The 16341-nt window shown below is 49.8% G+C and overlaps 1 protein-coding gene across 1 annotated transcript in view; it reads right to left on the reverse strand.

Annotated features, from left to right (window-relative positions):
• The window catches only part of Slc36a1 (solute carrier family 36 member 1), a 35612-nt gene extending 23033 nt beyond the window's left edge, over nt 1–12579 (reverse strand). The window contains exons 1-2 of the mRNA XM_052757665.1: nt 12446–12579; nt 1835–1979 (exon numbers count right to left, since the gene is read on the reverse strand). Coding sequence (XP_052613625.1) covers nt 1835–1974 — 140 coding nt within the window. The 5' untranslated portion in view covers nt 1975–1979; nt 12446–12579. The remainder of the gene's footprint in view (nt 1–1834; nt 1980–12445) is intronic.
• Between the last annotated feature and the right edge of the window lie 3762 nt (nt 12580–16341).

The following is a 16341-nucleotide window of genomic DNA, read 5'->3' on the forward strand; positions in this document are numbered from 1 at the left end:
GCCTGGGGAAGCACCACTGGGGTGGGATAGAGAACTGTTACCAAGGACTCAACAGGGCAACAAGAAGGAAAATGAGCCCTACTGTGTGTAAACTGTCCTACTGCGTGTAAAGTGCCCTAGTGTGTGTGATCCGCCCTAGAGTGTTAATGGAGGCTGCTGTCAGTACTGTCAACAACTCCATGGCCCGGAATGTTAGGGGAAATCACAACACTCTGGCACAGAAATGCCTAAGATCTCTATTTGATCGCACTCACTACTCTGGGCTTTTAACTGATCTTTCAACTTCTAGAAGAGTCGGTATGCTTAAGCAGCTCTTCCAAGGTACTCTGCTCCTTAATAACGTAGATGACAAGGAAGGGTGAGGGTCTCACATCATGTCCCTCACACTACCTAGGAGAGATTAACAAGGGTCCCCAATCAGCCTTGGCCCACCTGGCATGTTTCCTGAATAAATGCCTGGGGAGATCCTGTCCCCAGACTGGAGTGACCGATACTCTAAGACCCAAATGTATAATACTTTGCCCTGTATCTAGGAAAATGTCCTAACACAAGCCGAAGGAGGGAACTGTCTACTTGGCTTGATTTCCAAGAGACCAGGGAAAGTGATAAAAGCAACCTTGAGGGCAGTCCAGGCACGTGTCCTTGAACGGCTGACCTGGAAAGGCCAGGCAGCTGGTCTTGAGTTTCAGAAAGACGTCTATAAAAGTGAAAATTTAGACTGAGCACAGAAAGCACTGTGCAAACAACTGATGATTGGAAGAAGTATTTCACAAGCCCTGAAGGGAGTTCCTTCTCCCTGGGAGACACTGATGGGGCGGATGAGGCCAGAGGGGTGACAGGAAGGAGGTCCCGGCTGCCACCAGCAGCACCTTAAGCAATCTTTTCCACCACCTAAATCTGCAAATAAATCGGGACTCTACAGTAGTGTGCTGTATGGGTAATGTGCTACAAGCCAGAATCTTTGTGCTAGCGGTGGCAAGGAGCCAATCATGTGAACAGATCATTCTCCATGCCCGGCTTAGTTCACAGGGGAAAATGTCCCTCCAGGAGAGAGTGCAGGCTGAGGGCATGTCCCCACAACTTCCACAGTCCTCTGGAGCAGTCATGGAGAGTGGAGGCGTGTAGCATTACGCTAAGGCACAAAGCAGCCCTCGGTTAAGTCACAGCCAACCCACCATGGAACACAGGAAGGGTGACAGCTGAGACTGGGGATGAACGACAGGGCTGCCAAGGACAGGGTCCTGGCACCTTGGAAAAGGCCAGGGGCATGCTGGGAAACTCAGCACGGAACCCCTCCCTCTGAAGCTTGCAGTTCAAGGAGCAATCCTCCTACAGCCAGTCCAGTTTCCCAGTGGGCTTCTCAACCGGTCCTCGGAGCTGGAGAGATTGAGAACCAGAGGGCCAGACTGTACCAGATGAGACTGGTATCGCTTCCAGGTTTGAGACTGCAGCCTCCTTAAGGGACGCAAAGTGTCTCTTCCCTACCAACTCTGGAGGGTTCTCAAATACAGCTGCCACTCCCTCCCTCAGCTCTGCCGGGAGGCTCTGCCGAGGAAGCGCTAATGGGAGGTATCTGACACTCGGTTCTAGCCCAAGAGATTATCCTCTAGAGGCTTTTAAGTCAAAGCTCTTCCTGGCCACCAGCCTCCTGGAACTAACAAGGAATAAGGAATGACTAGGGAGGGGAGGAACCCCTTGCTGGTCCTGCCCGCAGATAGCCTGCTTTCCCTGTCAAGCAGGGTATGCAGAATGGGAAGATGGAGGCCCACAGTGCTCCAAGGGACACTTGGGGACAGGAGAGCCCACTCCATGGCAGGACGTCACAAGTACTCACGTTGTGCTACTGTTCTCCCCTAAGCGTTGGTAGGAGCCGGGAGAGAAGTTGCCAAGGCCTTCAGATGGGCTCTCCTCAGGGCTCACGTCAGTGGAGCTGTAGTCGTGATAGTCTTCGTTCCGAAGTCTCTGTGTGGACATGGTAGCTGGGGGGACAGGGGCAGCGTTAAGACCTCCAGTAGCTGGGGCCTTCATCTCCAAGTGTGGGGTGGGCTCAGTCGCAGAGGTAGGCATTGTCCCAGCTGCTCCCAGGGATGGATGCACTACGGAGTGGGTCTAACCAGAATGCCCAGTACCAACCCAGGAGAATGCAAGAGGCACAAAGTCCACGGGGCAGGCTGGGCCTGCTTGGCCTCTGCCTCCCCACCTTCCCACATGGTGCCACACTCATAAATTTCTAAATTCATTCTAGGGCACCTGGGCAACGAACAGGTGAGGCAATGCTGGGCAGGGCAGGGGAATGCAAGTGTGCACTTCCAGGAAGCCTTCCCTGGTCTTCTGGTTTGGTTCACCTCCACCCTCCTCCGAGCTTATCTCTTGGACCTCAAGCAGTAGTTAAATCACACACCTTTCCCAAGAGCGAGCTCTCATGAGGCGACATGAACCTGGATGTTTCTTCAGATGTCCTTTTTATCCTCTGCCTTCAGCAGAGACCACGGTTATAGTCATGAAATCCTCTCTGGGTCACCCAATTCTGCTCCAGCTCCACAGGGTCCCAGACCACAAACAACCCCCTCACTCCCACCATGGGCTCAGTCCATCTCCTACTCTTTGGAAGCTGTGATGGTTAATTTTAATTGTCACCTCGACACAACCTACAATGGCCCAAAAAGAGAATCTCAACGAAGGTCTGTCTAGATCAGGTTGGCCTGTGGGCATGTCTAGGGGGAAACTGTCTTAATTAAGTTAACTGACGTGGAAAGACACTGCCCATTATGGGCAACACCACTCCCTAGAAAAATCAAGCTGAGCACAAATAAGCAAGAGAGCATGTCTACATTCATTTCTTTTTCCTTTTGACTGTGGATGCAATTAGCTCAAGTTTCTGTCACCTTGACATCCCTGAAATGAATGGACTACTGCCTAAAATTATGAGCTAAACTAAACCCTTTCTCCTCCAAGCTTGTTTACATCCGGGCCTTTCATCACAGCAACAAGGACGAAACTAAGATGGAGTGATCAGGAGAGCTTGACTCCTTACCCTGGGCTCTTTTCTTGCCACCAACCTGAGTGCTGGAATAGGGTGGCCGACCACAGCTCGAAGGAAAAGGAATAGGAGCAGGAGAGACCATGAGATACCCCATCTTTGTCTCAGTAGCTCCTCTCCACGATGCTGTGTTGGGGCTCATAAAATGATACCCCAAAGTGCAGTACAAAAATACAGCTTTGGCATGCCAAGCACGTTGAACTAAAGGAGACCTGAAGGCCATAGAAATGACCCCAACAGCAAGGTCCATTGACCTTCTCCTGTCCCATGCCTCCCTCCCAACCTTTGTCCCTGAAGTGAACTCAGAAACCAGAATTCTCCCCCATTCTGCAAAGCAGCCACAAAACCTAAAATGGCCATTCTGTCCCTTCTGCCTTCGTAGACCTGTCCTGGAAGGAGAGAAAGATCCACACAGAGGCAGAAAGGACTGAGTGGTCAGACTGCCGGGGTGGAGCTCAGCTGGCTTCCACTACCACACACTCTGTGACCAGCTTTCCACACAGCTGCCCACACTTCAGCAAATCGGAGCATACAGATGGGAATGTGAACTCAAGGTGGACTGTTCCCCCTGGATCCTTCCATAGTCTTCTCTGAAGGCTCCCATGTCACACAAAATGCTGACTGAATAAACACTTGAGCCCTCATTAACCTGTCTTCTTACAGGAGTGTTGGCCGTGACCTTCATGATGGGGAGGACGGTGTCACGCCTTTCCAGCCCTCTGCCTTCTCTTAAATTTTTATAGATCTGCTCATGTTTAAAAGATGGTGAAAGAAGTAACCCTCCCTGTTGTGTACTGAGGAGGGATGGTGAGGATGTGTCCTCTCCACATGGCTCTGGGCAAGAGAGGAGGGGAGGGCTTCTCTCAGCCAGGTGAAAGTTGTGGAAGTCCCTACAATCCTAGCCCAGTGTTAAGGAGCCTTCACAGGTCACCTCAAGCCCCTCGTTGTATAGATGAAGGCTCTCCCCCAAAGATGGAGGAACCTGTCCTGCTAAGCGGTAGCAAGGCAGGAAGTATATGTCCCTCCTGACTGCCTCCTGCTGTGGAAATGTCTACTGATGACAGTGCCAGGTGCTGTGGGAACTAAATGGGAAAAAGTCAACTCCATATCCTTCAAGAATCCGCAGTCAAATAAGGGTGGGAAAGTACATTAGCAATAAAAATGATCAAGACAAGCCATCCCTTCTCCATCAGGCTCTCCCCCAGCATACAGACACTAGCCTGGCTCTGAGATGCTATCTCAGGGTGAGAAGCTGCCTCTCCAACTGCCACCCCAACACCAGCTGCCCAGAAGATGTCTCTCTGCTCAGGGCTCCCCTCTGGGGATGCCCGAAAACCAGCCCTGCCTCCAGCACAAGAGTGATCCAGGGACACATCATCTTTTACCAACTGCAAGTCAGGAAAGGATTCGTGCATCCTCACAAAGTGGAGAGTCAGTGGAGAGTCAGTAATGGGCCTGTCTTAGTCCACTCTCTGTCGCTGTAACAAACTATCTGAAGCTAGGTAATTTATTAAGAAATGAGCAGGGGCTGTTGAGATGGCTCAGCGGTTGAAAGCACTGGCTGATCTTCCAGAGGTCCTGAGTTCAATTCCCAGCAACCACATGGTGGCTCACAACCATCTCTAGTGGGATCTGATGCCCTATTCTGGCCTATAAGTGTACATGCAGATAGAGCACTCATGCATAAAATAAATAAATCGAGAGAGAGAGAGAGAGAGAGAGAGAGAGAGAGAGAGAGAGAGAGAGAGAGAGAGAGAGAAAAGAGAAGAGAAGAGAAATGAGCTCACAATTCTGAGGGTTCAGGTACCTGCTGGCTTCCCTCAAGGGTCTCACACTGCTTCAGGCACGGCAGCAAACCAGAAGCTCTTGGGGAAGTGAGGAAAGGAGGTCACAAGAGTGAGGAGAAGAGGTCACAAGGTGAGAAGAGACCAAGGGGAGGAGTCATGCTCACTTCCTAACTGTCCATTCCCACGGTTACTAACCCACTTGCTGGGCAACTACATTAATCCCTCCATGAGAGTAGTCCCATGGGTCTCTTAAAGACCCCCACGTTTCTCAAGGCCATCACCTTGGGGTCAGAGCCTCAACATGACTTTCGGTGTAGATAAAGCACATTTAGTCCACACAGTGCCTGCAACCCCATGGAGGGGGCTCCCTGTTCCACTGCCCGGGCTCCCACTGAGAGTCTAAGGGTTCCACTTATTCACGTGATGCAGAGATTCGAGCATATCTGGGGAAAGTAAACTCACACGTGGACCAGGAAAGGAAAACCTACATTGATGGAGAGAGCCGAAAACCTCTTCGTCATACAAGCAAAAGCTAAGAATAAGTCGAGGAGGCCTGGGTGTGAAGTCAGCCTCTGTCTCCGATTTGCTTGGTAACTCTGAACAATTTTCTTTCCTCTGATCTTAGTTTGCAAACGCAAACAGCAGCATGGCAAGTGCAGACTGGGGCCCCTCTGTAGCGCTGATGCTCTGATCACAGGATGTAATCACTTATGTGAATATCAACTTATTTCTAGTCTCTTCCAACACACCCGACGCATCTAAACAGAACCTTGTACGTGAACTGTGAGTGTTACTGAAGGCAGAAACAAAACAGGACAACGATAAATCCCCCAACCCCAACCCATCACCAAAACCACTGTGGCCAGGGTGTGCTGGCACACCCTATAATCCCAGCAGTCAGGAGACAAATTACAAATTCAAGGCCAGCCTGAGCAATACAGTAAGACCCTGTCTCAAAAACCTAATTAAGCCAGGTATGGTGGCTCATCCCTTTAATCCCAGCCCTTGGGAGACAAAGGTAGGTGGATCTCAGCAAGTTCCAGGCTAGTCAGGGCTACATAATGAGACCTCATCTAAAATTAAATACAATTTAATAATAAAATACAGAAAGTTTATTTTAAAGGAACTGCTGTGGCACAGACTCTGTTTATCCCTGACGCTGTAAAGAGCTCTCTCTATGTCCTAGGTAAAAAGTGAAGTTCCCCACCGGAGGATGAAGCTAAGACAATTATTAAGAAATAAACTGAAATCTCTAGATCTGGCGACTACCCATAGGGGGAGTGTTGCTTAGCAACTGTGTGCATATTGATAACGGGGGGGGGGGGGGGGGAGATGCCACTTATAGGTGCTGGTTAATGATAAACAAAATAAATCAATAACACGTGCTAAAGAAGCAGGTGATTCCGGGCTGCCCCAGCAAGGGGAAGAAGAAGCAGGCAGACGACAGCAGCACACGGCTTGGACATATGTTGCATTGTGTAACCGAGGAACGCGCTGAAAGAAGCATGAAGTTACAACACACTGTACATCCAGGGCTCAAGGCCAGGACCATGAAAGGGGTGGAAATCTAATAACCAAGGAGGCAATGAGAACATCCAACCTTGTGACTCAAGAGCTACATTTGCTTTGTTTTGCCTTGTTTGTTTCCGGTTTTGTGATGGGGATCAAATCCATGGACGTTCTACCATTGGGCTATATCATCGGTACCCCTCTGACCCCCATTTTGTTGGTGCTGTTGAGACAGGGTCTTGCCCTTGAACTCACTCGTGAGATCTTCTGGCCTCGGCCTCCCAAGTAGCTGGGATTATAGGCCTTCGCCCCCAGGCCGGGCCACAGAAACAGTCTCTAAGGGCTGACACATACATTAGCCCTTTTCTTCGGGATCTTAAAGATCCTTCAGCACTGAGATTGACAGGTGGGAAGGAGGAGAGAGGTGCTTGCTTGTTCGGGAAGAACCTTACATTTGCACAGTTGTCCAAATGGACAAGACCAGTCTGGGAGAAGGCATGTTTCCCAGGGCTGGGGATAGGGCCCAGCTGGTGGGGAACAATGGCTTGCTTAGCATGCACGAGGCCCCTGGTTCCATCTCCAGCACCAGTGTGGGAGTGCAGGTCTGTAATCCAGCACTCAGGAGATGCAGACGAGAAGGATCACAAGTTCTAGGCCATCCAAGGCTGGCCCAGGTTACAAGAGACCCTGTGTCAGAGACAGAGAAAAGGAGGGAGTGGGAGGGAGGAGAGAGAGCCCATCCCCGGCAAGGCTGGGCAGCAGCCCGTCCTCAGCTGGTACACTGGGGAGGGTTCGCACAGCCACCCCAATCTACACAGGGTCTCCTCTTCCTCTTCCCTTTCCTGCTCTCCTACTGGGCACCCACCCACCCGCAGGCTCCCTTGAGGAAGCCAGGCATCCACACCAGCTATAGCAACTGCCAACCCCTGCCCCCTCGGGAGATTTAATGGGGCCTGTTAATGTGAAATGAGGGTTGTGTAATACGAGAAAGTTGAAGCAGGCTTGTCTTTCAGGTTCTTGAGGACAACCACAGTTTATAGATGATGTGTGGTCCATCAACAGAGGGCAAAACCTCCACCCGGCAGTACCCACGGGGAGGCTGAGGCAAGACTGCCAGGATGGGCTACAAAGTGAGACGACACAAACTCAGTGACCAAAACTGAGCCCCGTACACACTAGAATAAAAATGACACAATGCCTCATGAATGTGTAATTTTGTGTTGCCTATGTGTTACAGTAATATTACTTTGGAATATACTCAGTTAAATATTAAAATGCAAAAATTACTTCTTGGCCTTTTGACTAAGATCAGAAGTAGAAATTGCAAAGAAAAAAGATTTTTTTTGCTAGATTTTAATGCTATTACATTAAATTTAGAAATCAGACAGAATGTGCATTCTTACCCATTGGCTCTACTCAGCCAAGTCTAGGATTCCTTATTTGAATTTTTTTTCTTTCTTTTAGACTCAGGGTCAGCCACTCAAGGGCTGGGTTACAGGTGTGCACCCCAACACTCAGCAGTTTTGGTTTTATTGGACTTCCTAAGTGACCCTGACCACAGTAATTCACATAAAGGGCTTCAAAATACATAATCTTATTATGATGCCTATACTTCAGGCCTCACCTCCCACCACAGTCAGGAACTGGTGGCAATTGTTAAAAATAGTTTTTAAGATTTAGTTTACTGATGTGTATGTATGTGCATTTTGTGGGAATATATGTTAGGAAAGGGTATCAGAGCCCCTGGAGCTGGGGTTACAAGCAGTTGTGTCCTTCCAAGGTGGGAACTGGAAACCAAGCTTGGCCCTCTGGGTAGATGAGCAAATGTGCTTAACCTCTGAGCCATCTCTCCAGCACACCATGGTGATTTCTTGCAAGCTAAAAGCACAGCCTATTATTTTCAGGCCATGAGTTGGACTCTGGAACGCAAAGCAAGCAGCAAATCCTTTTCTCTGGTGCTAGAATTCTAAAGACATGAGCAGAGGACACAGACTGAGTTGCCCAAAGCGGTCTAGAGGGAGGGAAGTGAAAACTTGTTACATCTACAAGAACAGTTAGAAACAGCGTCGGGAAGCACTCCACCACAGCCACCACAGGGTATTCTGCAACCCAGCCTCGTGCCCGAAGGAGTCCCATGCTGCGGGCAGCCACAGGCCAGCTGCTATTGTCCACAGTGCATGGCAACTAAGGGACAGGCAAGCACGCTCAGTTTTTACACACACACACACACACACACACACACACACACACACACACACACACACACACACACACACCAAGTGCCAGGGCCAGGCGTGACTTCAGAAGAACCTACTCCAGCTTCTCACCCAGAGGCAAAGCAAGGCATATGCAGAGATGGCCCCATCCAGCCACCAGATGCTGAAAGATCACCTGAGATTCCAAGCCAGCAAACCACAGTCCCAGACCAATACCCTTCTATCACCAGATGGTACACGCTCTAACTTGCCTAGCCCCAAACTGGTCCCAGAGCTGGGTGGGCAGGGGGTATTCTGCATGATATAAACAGGCTGGCATCAGGAGTGCAACTCCAGCTAAGTCATTCACTCTGCTTTTGTCTGCCCTCCTTCACCTGAGAGATGTCCCCAGTACACCAAGCTGAAATATTGTTAGGAAGATAAAATAAATGGCAGGCGCGTTGCCTGGCACACAGTGGACTCTCAGTGATAGTAGTGATTGTTACCATGGAGACACTCTGGACCAGACAAAGATTCTTTACACAAACTTTTCAGTGCCTTTCCCAGTTAACACCCTACAGGAGTGTCCAGATTTTCGACAACTTGGCACCTCAAGCCAGGGTCACTGTATTAGTCGGATTCTCTAGAGTCGGATTCTCTAGAACTGACTAGAACCCAGTAGTTGTTCAGGCCACAGGGTTGGATGTCTCAGCTGGTCTTTATTCGGTACTTGCCAGAATCCTGAAGAAGTAGGTTCTAATTACAGTGAAGGAATGGGTTTGTTAGCAAGAGCAAGCAGGCAGAGAGCTCTCCCTTCTTCCATGTCCTTTATACAGGCTGCCAGCAGAAGGTGTGGCCCAGATTAAAGGTGGATCTTCCCATCTCAAAAGACCTGGATTAAAAGTGGGTCTTCCCATTTCAAATTATTTAATTAAGAAAAAAATCCCTCACAGATGTACCCAGCTGCTTGGGTTTGGGTTAATTCCAGCTCTAGCCAAGTTAACGACAAAGAATGGTCATCACAGTCACCCAGGAGAAGGGAATCTCAATTGAGAAAATGCCTACATCAGATTGCCCTATTGGTACATCTGTAAAGCATTTCCTTGATTAATGACTGACGTGGGAGGGCCCAGTTCACTATAGGTGGTACCACCCATGAGCAAGTGGTCCTGGTTGGTGTAAGGAAGCGGACTGAGCAATCACGGGGAGCAAGCCAGGAAGCAGTGTTCCTCCTCCATGGCCTCTACTTCAGGTCCTGCCTTGCTGATTCCTGCCCCAATGCCCTTCATTATAAGCTATAAACGTAATAAAGCCTCTCCTACCCAAGTTGCTTTTGGCCACCGTAACACAGCAACAGAAAGCCAACTAGGACAAGGACTGAGATGGGTCTCTAACTTGGAAATGTTGAGCTATGTGCCAAAGCCCTGCAATGCCCCCATACAGGCAGACTGCCGAACTCACGGAGAAAGCAGCACAGAGGAGCGTCCCCCCAACTCCCTCCCCCCAGGAGCAGGTCATTGAGTTCTGGCTTGGGTGTCCAGGCTTCCAAGAGCAATGTGTTTGGGGTAGCCTCAGATTCAGCATTCTGTGGTTTCCATGCTAGCTAGGTACCTGACGTGCCAATCTGTGATGCGGAGGTCGGCATTTTGCATCTGGCCAAAGCAAGGAGGCTAAACGTGACTCTCCTTCACAGGAGAAAGAAAACTCACTTCAGGAACGCGGTTCTAGAAAGGGTTAGCAGAAGCTTCGGGGGCTGGTGAAAACAGAGACAAAGCCATTCCCCAGCCCAGCACAAGGTCTGGCTTCAAGACCGAGAAGAAGCAACAGCAGCCAGGAAGCTTAAGAGCTGAGACCCACATGAGGTAGAAGTTGGGGCAAAAAGGAAGAAAACGGGGTTCTGGCAAGACAGCTGTCAGTAAAATCTTGCCTTGCAAACACAAGGACCTGAGTTCAATTCCCGAATCTAAGAGACAAAGTCAGCACGACGACGATGCCCTCATAATCCTGGTGCCGGAGAGGAGCAGACAGGTGAATCCATGGAGCTCATGGCCAGCCCGTCCTAACCAATCAGCAAGCTCGAGGCCAAGGAGACTCTGTCTCAGCAAAGGTAGATAGTGTCTAGGGAACATCACCTGAGGTGGTGCTCTGACTTTCACACACACACAAACACAGAGAAAGGAGAGGGAGGAAGATGGGGGACAGGGAAAGAGGGAAGAGAGGGGGTAGGAGGGGGAAAGGATTAGGAAAGAGGGAAAAGGAGAAAGAGAAGGAAAACATAACTGTATTTAGGTCAGCTCTCTACCCAGCACGGCCATTTCACCTGCAACATCCCCCAAGGTAATCAATTAAATGCCCAATGACAATTCCATGTGGCAACAGGGAGCTCCACACAGTGTCCCAACACAGAACTGATTCCTTGCAAGTTTTCATGCTCAAAACCACTTCCCTGACTTTAGTGATCTCAACTGTACTCTCCAGAATAACAATAAATCCCTCTCTCCCGGACTCGGGGCTAGACAAAGACAGCTAAACATAGATGAGGCCGAACCAACAGCCACAGGGTTTAAGGAGAAAATAGAGACACAAAAACAAAGAGGCTGCAGCAGGCACATACGTCACCAGGGCAGACACAGCCTCAAGTAAAAGCTAAGTGCTGAGAGCCGCGCCTCTTACTTTCAACCTCAAGAACATCTGTAAAGAAACAGGGTCCAGGGCTGAGATGTAGTCCAGTGGAAGAGTGCTTGCTCATTGTGTCCAAGGCCCTGGGTTCCATCCAAACAAAAAACCCTCTATGCTAAATAGACCTGTTCGTTACTGTAAATTAGAATTCAAACAGGAGCCGAAAGAAGTCTTGGTCGTGAGAAAGATAAGTTGCCAATGTCTAGTTTAATCATAATGGGGGTGCGGGGGAAGCAAGGTGCGTTCAAGACAATCAGGAAATAAGTACAGGTAAAATTCCTTAAACAGACCTCAATGATGAGAATGCCGAGAGAAAAAAAGAACCCCAGGGAACTCTATCAGCCCTATTACCGTACACTGAAGAATGTAAACCCAGCTGAGGATTCTGAGTCACCTAAGGCGTCAAAGCCAGAGGTAAAAGCTAAAACACTACGCGATTCCCCAGTGTCAGTTTCTTCCAGGACACTATGTTGCTATCCTGTTTCAACAAGCTTCCCCCCCCCCGACGCCCCCCCCCAAAAAAAATCCATCCACATAAGCCGTCGCTACCAAAAGCTGCCAAATTAAGGAAAACAAAACAAAGCAAACGGTCTTCAAGTTCACGTGAGGGCTTCTCCACGCCCTGGCCCCTCTAGCCTGTTTCAGCTCCTCCTTCATATTTCCGTGTGACTTCCACAAAACTGCAGGACTGTTAAAAACGAAGCCTACAGACTGATGAGTGTGCAAAAAAAGAAAAAAACCATCAGCGAACAGAACCACACCCAGAGCCCAAGCCTGGCGTCGAGAACCCAGGCAGAGCGGACGCGACCCACGGCAGAAGGGACAAGTGGCTCTTCTCCGGGCGAGTTTCCCCGCAGGAGACGTGGCAGAAAGCAAACAATTGCCGGAACTGACACCCTGCCGCGGGGATATCTCGGAAGCCCCTACACAGCCCTGGGCCTCAGTTTCCCCTCCTATCGGAGGAGGGGAGTTGCAGTCTGGTACCCTGTGACCCCAAGGCAAGGGCATGGCTCGTCTAGCCGCATTGGGAAACGTGGGGTTGACCGGAGCTGAGCATCGGTGAGACCCTCTCCATCGGGGAACCGCGACTGCACACCTGTCAAAGGGGCTCGGGAGACCCCACCCCACGGGTGACCTGTCCCTGAGCAGCAGCACTGGCTTAGCGGGAGGACGCGGTACCCGGCGCTGCAGCGGGAGATGACTCCGGACTGCAGTGCAAGGCGTGCACTACTCACCACTCGGCCCCGTCCGGCCCGGGCTCCGGCTCCAGCTCAACCCACCCCGCGCAGCCTCAGCGCCGACCCCTAGCCATCGTTTCTTAGTCGCCTGGACAGCCGCTTCCGGGCCCCGTCACGTGATGCCGGCTCCCCAGCCCAAGTCATGTGCTGCCGCGCTCCACGCTCCTCCTCCCAGGCCCTTGTTCCGCAGCGCCACCTGGCGGTCTGCAGCCGCTGCTGCAGAAAGGGCCGCACTCCTGGGACCACCACAGCTAAGGCGACCTTGACTGGGGGCGGGGGCGGGGTGGGGGGGCTGTCCCCATTTTTTGCAACGTATATCAATGAGCTTGGACACGTTTATAACCACAAATATGCACCTTTGGGGGGCGGGGAATAATGCGGCCAGGCCTGGTGGTACAAGATTGCTATCCCAGAGCTGGGAAAAAGGAAAGTTCAAGACCTGTTTGGGTACAGAGTGAGTTCAAGGCCAGCTTGGTTGACTTAAAAACACCTTATTTCAACTTAATTTTTTTAAAATCTATTTATTATATGAGAATTAGTATTTTTGCCTGCATGTATATCTGTGTAAGGGTGTCAGGTCCCCTGGAACTGGAAATACAGACAGTTGTGAGCTGCCATGTGGGTACTGGGAACTGAACCTGAGTCCTCTGGAAGAGCAAGTCAGTGCTCTTAACCACTGAGCCATCTCTCCAGCCCTCAATTTAAGTTTTTTTACATGGAAGGTGTGTGTGCTGGAGAAATGGTTCACTGGGTATAATGAGGACCTGAGTTAAGATTCCTAGCACCCACATTAAAAAGGCAAGCATGACAATGTGTGCCATAACACCAGACCTGGGGGCCAGAGGCACAGAGATCCCTGGGCCTTTTCAGCAACTAACTGATCTGGACAAAACAGTGGACTCCAGTTCAGTGAGAGACCCTGGCTGAAAAAAAAAAAAAAAGATGGAGGGAGACAAAAAAAAGTCACCATCTGATGTCCTTCTGCCCCCCCACCAAACACACACACACACACACACACACACACACACACACACACACACACATACATATACTCCATACACCACACACACACACATACTCCATACACCGCACACACACATATACTCCATACCACACACACACAAATACTCCATACACCACACGCACACACATATACTCCATACACCACACACACACACATATACTCCATACACCACACACACACATATACTCCATACACCACACACATACATATACTCCATACACCACACACACACATACATATACTCCATACACCACACACACAGAAGCACACACATATCCATGCATGCATATACTCCATACACCACACACAGATACACACACATACATATGCATACATATACTCCATACACTGCACACACACACAGGTACACACACATACCCATGCATACATATACTACATACTCCATCACACATATGCATATACTCCATACACCACACACATACTTCACACACACACACACACACACACACACACACACACACACACACAGTAATTAACAAATAAATGTGACTTTTTTAAGAAAGGAAAAGAAAAAGCAATACAACTTCCAGAGTCCCTCTCCACGCTGGCTGGTCCGAGATCCCCACCCAGGAGTGGTATCTGGAAAGACACAGGGAGATTTGGATTCTCCTCCTGCTGAGAGCCCACGTCAGCAGAAGGGCTTGATGTGCTGAGTGTCAGTCCTGCACTTGCTGCAGTGTGGCAGAGAGTAACCCCCGGCCTGTCTGTCGCTATCACTTCCCGCTGGGTGGCTTCTGAGCTCCCTGTGGGTTCCCCATCTAGAAAGTACTGCTTTTCCCCATGTGGAAGCAAAGCTCAGTTCTTCCCCTTCCCTGGTCATTCGCAAGTCACATAACATCTATCACTTAAAGGAGCCTCCTTCTGCACCTAACAGTAGGGGGTCACTTCTATTCTCCCCTAAACCCCACCCATGCCCCACCCTCAAGGGTGATGGGTCCTGAAACATCATGAACTCTGCTCAGATCTGCTCTCCTTAGCTGGTACATTGTTCTCTGTTCCATTTTGGGTACACTCAGCTTCCATCCCTTGTGCTGAAGGTCTTGTATCTTACAACGTGCCTGGGCCCGTGCAAAGCTCCCTTGTATGTTAACTGGTTCAGTCACCATGTGGACCTTCAAGATACATGTCAGAATGCTGGCGGTGGCCAATCCAGCATCCACTTTCCCCGAGGAGGCTTCCAGGCCCTGGCTGCAGCGAACGCCATGCTGCTATTGCAGGACAGTAACCACGGAGGCCGGGACACAGAAAAAGCCAGGCCCTCTTTTGTCAGGATCCCAAGAACAAAATGTCACTGTTCACGGACCTTTGCTAGAGCAGAAGCGTTCAGCACTGCTAGAGATTCAAATATTTTGGAAGCCACAGCTACATGATTCAAGAACCCATTAAGTAATGGGAATGATGTAGACACATTTTCATTTTGGAACAACAATTAGAAAAGAGGAAATGGCTATGAAGAAGGCTAGGCTCCATGAGGACATCATGAGCTGTGCTACAGAGTCGAGCAACAGTAGCGAAATAATGGCCTTGGAGGCCAGAGTGAAAGGACTGGGCCAGCTCCGCAGGACTGGGAGGTGTCTGCCCCCAGTTAGCAGCTCAGCCATTCTGCCTGCCCTCACCGTGTTTTTTGAGAGAGAGTCTCTCACTGGCCTGGAACTCACCAAGTAAACTGTACTGGGGTCCCCTGAGCCCCAGGGATCTGCCAGTCTTCACCTCCCAGCACTGGGGTTACAAGCCAGTGCCGCTGTGTCCAGCTTTTTTATATAGGTGCTGGGGATCAAACTCGAGTCTCCGTGCTTGCACAGTGGGCACTTTCTCAACCAAGCCATCTCCCTAACCTGTTTTGACGCTTTTCTTATGGTTTTTGAGACCCTGGAAGGAGACCGTGCAATTTTTTTTTTTAAATACTGCAAATAATATTTTTGCAGCAAAGTATTTGAAGATACATTATGGCAAAGTATCAAAGACACAATCAAGGCTGGAGCTACAGCTCAGGGGCAGAGAGCCTGCCTAGGGTGAGTGTGTGTGTGTGTGTGTGTGTGTGTGTGTGTGTGTGTGTGTGTGTGTGTGTGTAGCATCGTTCATGTCATGTGATGCAACACAGGTGAGTGCCACCAGAAGCATCTGGACTCCATTCCCAGTTTAAAAAAAAAAAAAGCTATTAAAGTTACAGACACAGCAATTGAGGTCCCAGGAAAAATGTCTTCAAACTATTCAAGAGTCCATTTGTCTGGGGTTAAATTGGACTGTCCCAACAGTAACACCAGCACTCCCACACTTAGTGTGAAGGAGAAGTGGAGGATCCTGTAGGAGCACAGGGCTGGGGATAGGGAGCATGACGCCAAAATGCCAAGGGGTGCACCAGCTTACAACATGCACTGACCCAGGCAAAACCAAATGACAGGAGTGTCGGAGCCCGTGGGCCCAGGTGAGGCACAATCCTGTCCTTGGTACCCAACCAAGGTTGGCACAGCTAGGCAGGTCCTAAGGTAACTGGAGCTCCTGAGACAACATCAGTCTTGTTCTTTTATATCAAAAGCTTTCAAAATGTCATCATTTTCTACCTGCTGGGACGTTGGCAAGTCGGGAAAGCACTGGGTAAGAGAAGCATTCTAAGTATGTTTTGTTCAGCTGGAGACATGAGAATCAAAGAGGCTGTGTGACCTTCAGGATTATAATGGAATTATCCTAGGCAATCAGGGCTGTATGGGGTAAAACAAAGCTACCTGAACTGTGGGTTGTGGCCCTCTACGGCATCTTGTAACTAACGGTGGGGTTGTGAAAACTTAGTACTGGTCAAAGGTTTCTAAATGTGCAGTGACAAAAAAAATTGCTTCAAAATCAAATTTAC

This window comes from Peromyscus californicus, unplaced genomic scaffold (genome assembly GCF_007827085.1).
Source record: "Peromyscus californicus insignis strain IS unplaced genomic scaffold, ASM782708v3 Scaffold_3__1_contigs__length_106647218, whole genome shotgun sequence".
Taxonomy (NCBI): Eukaryota; Metazoa; Chordata; class Mammalia; order Rodentia; family Cricetidae; genus Peromyscus; species Peromyscus californicus.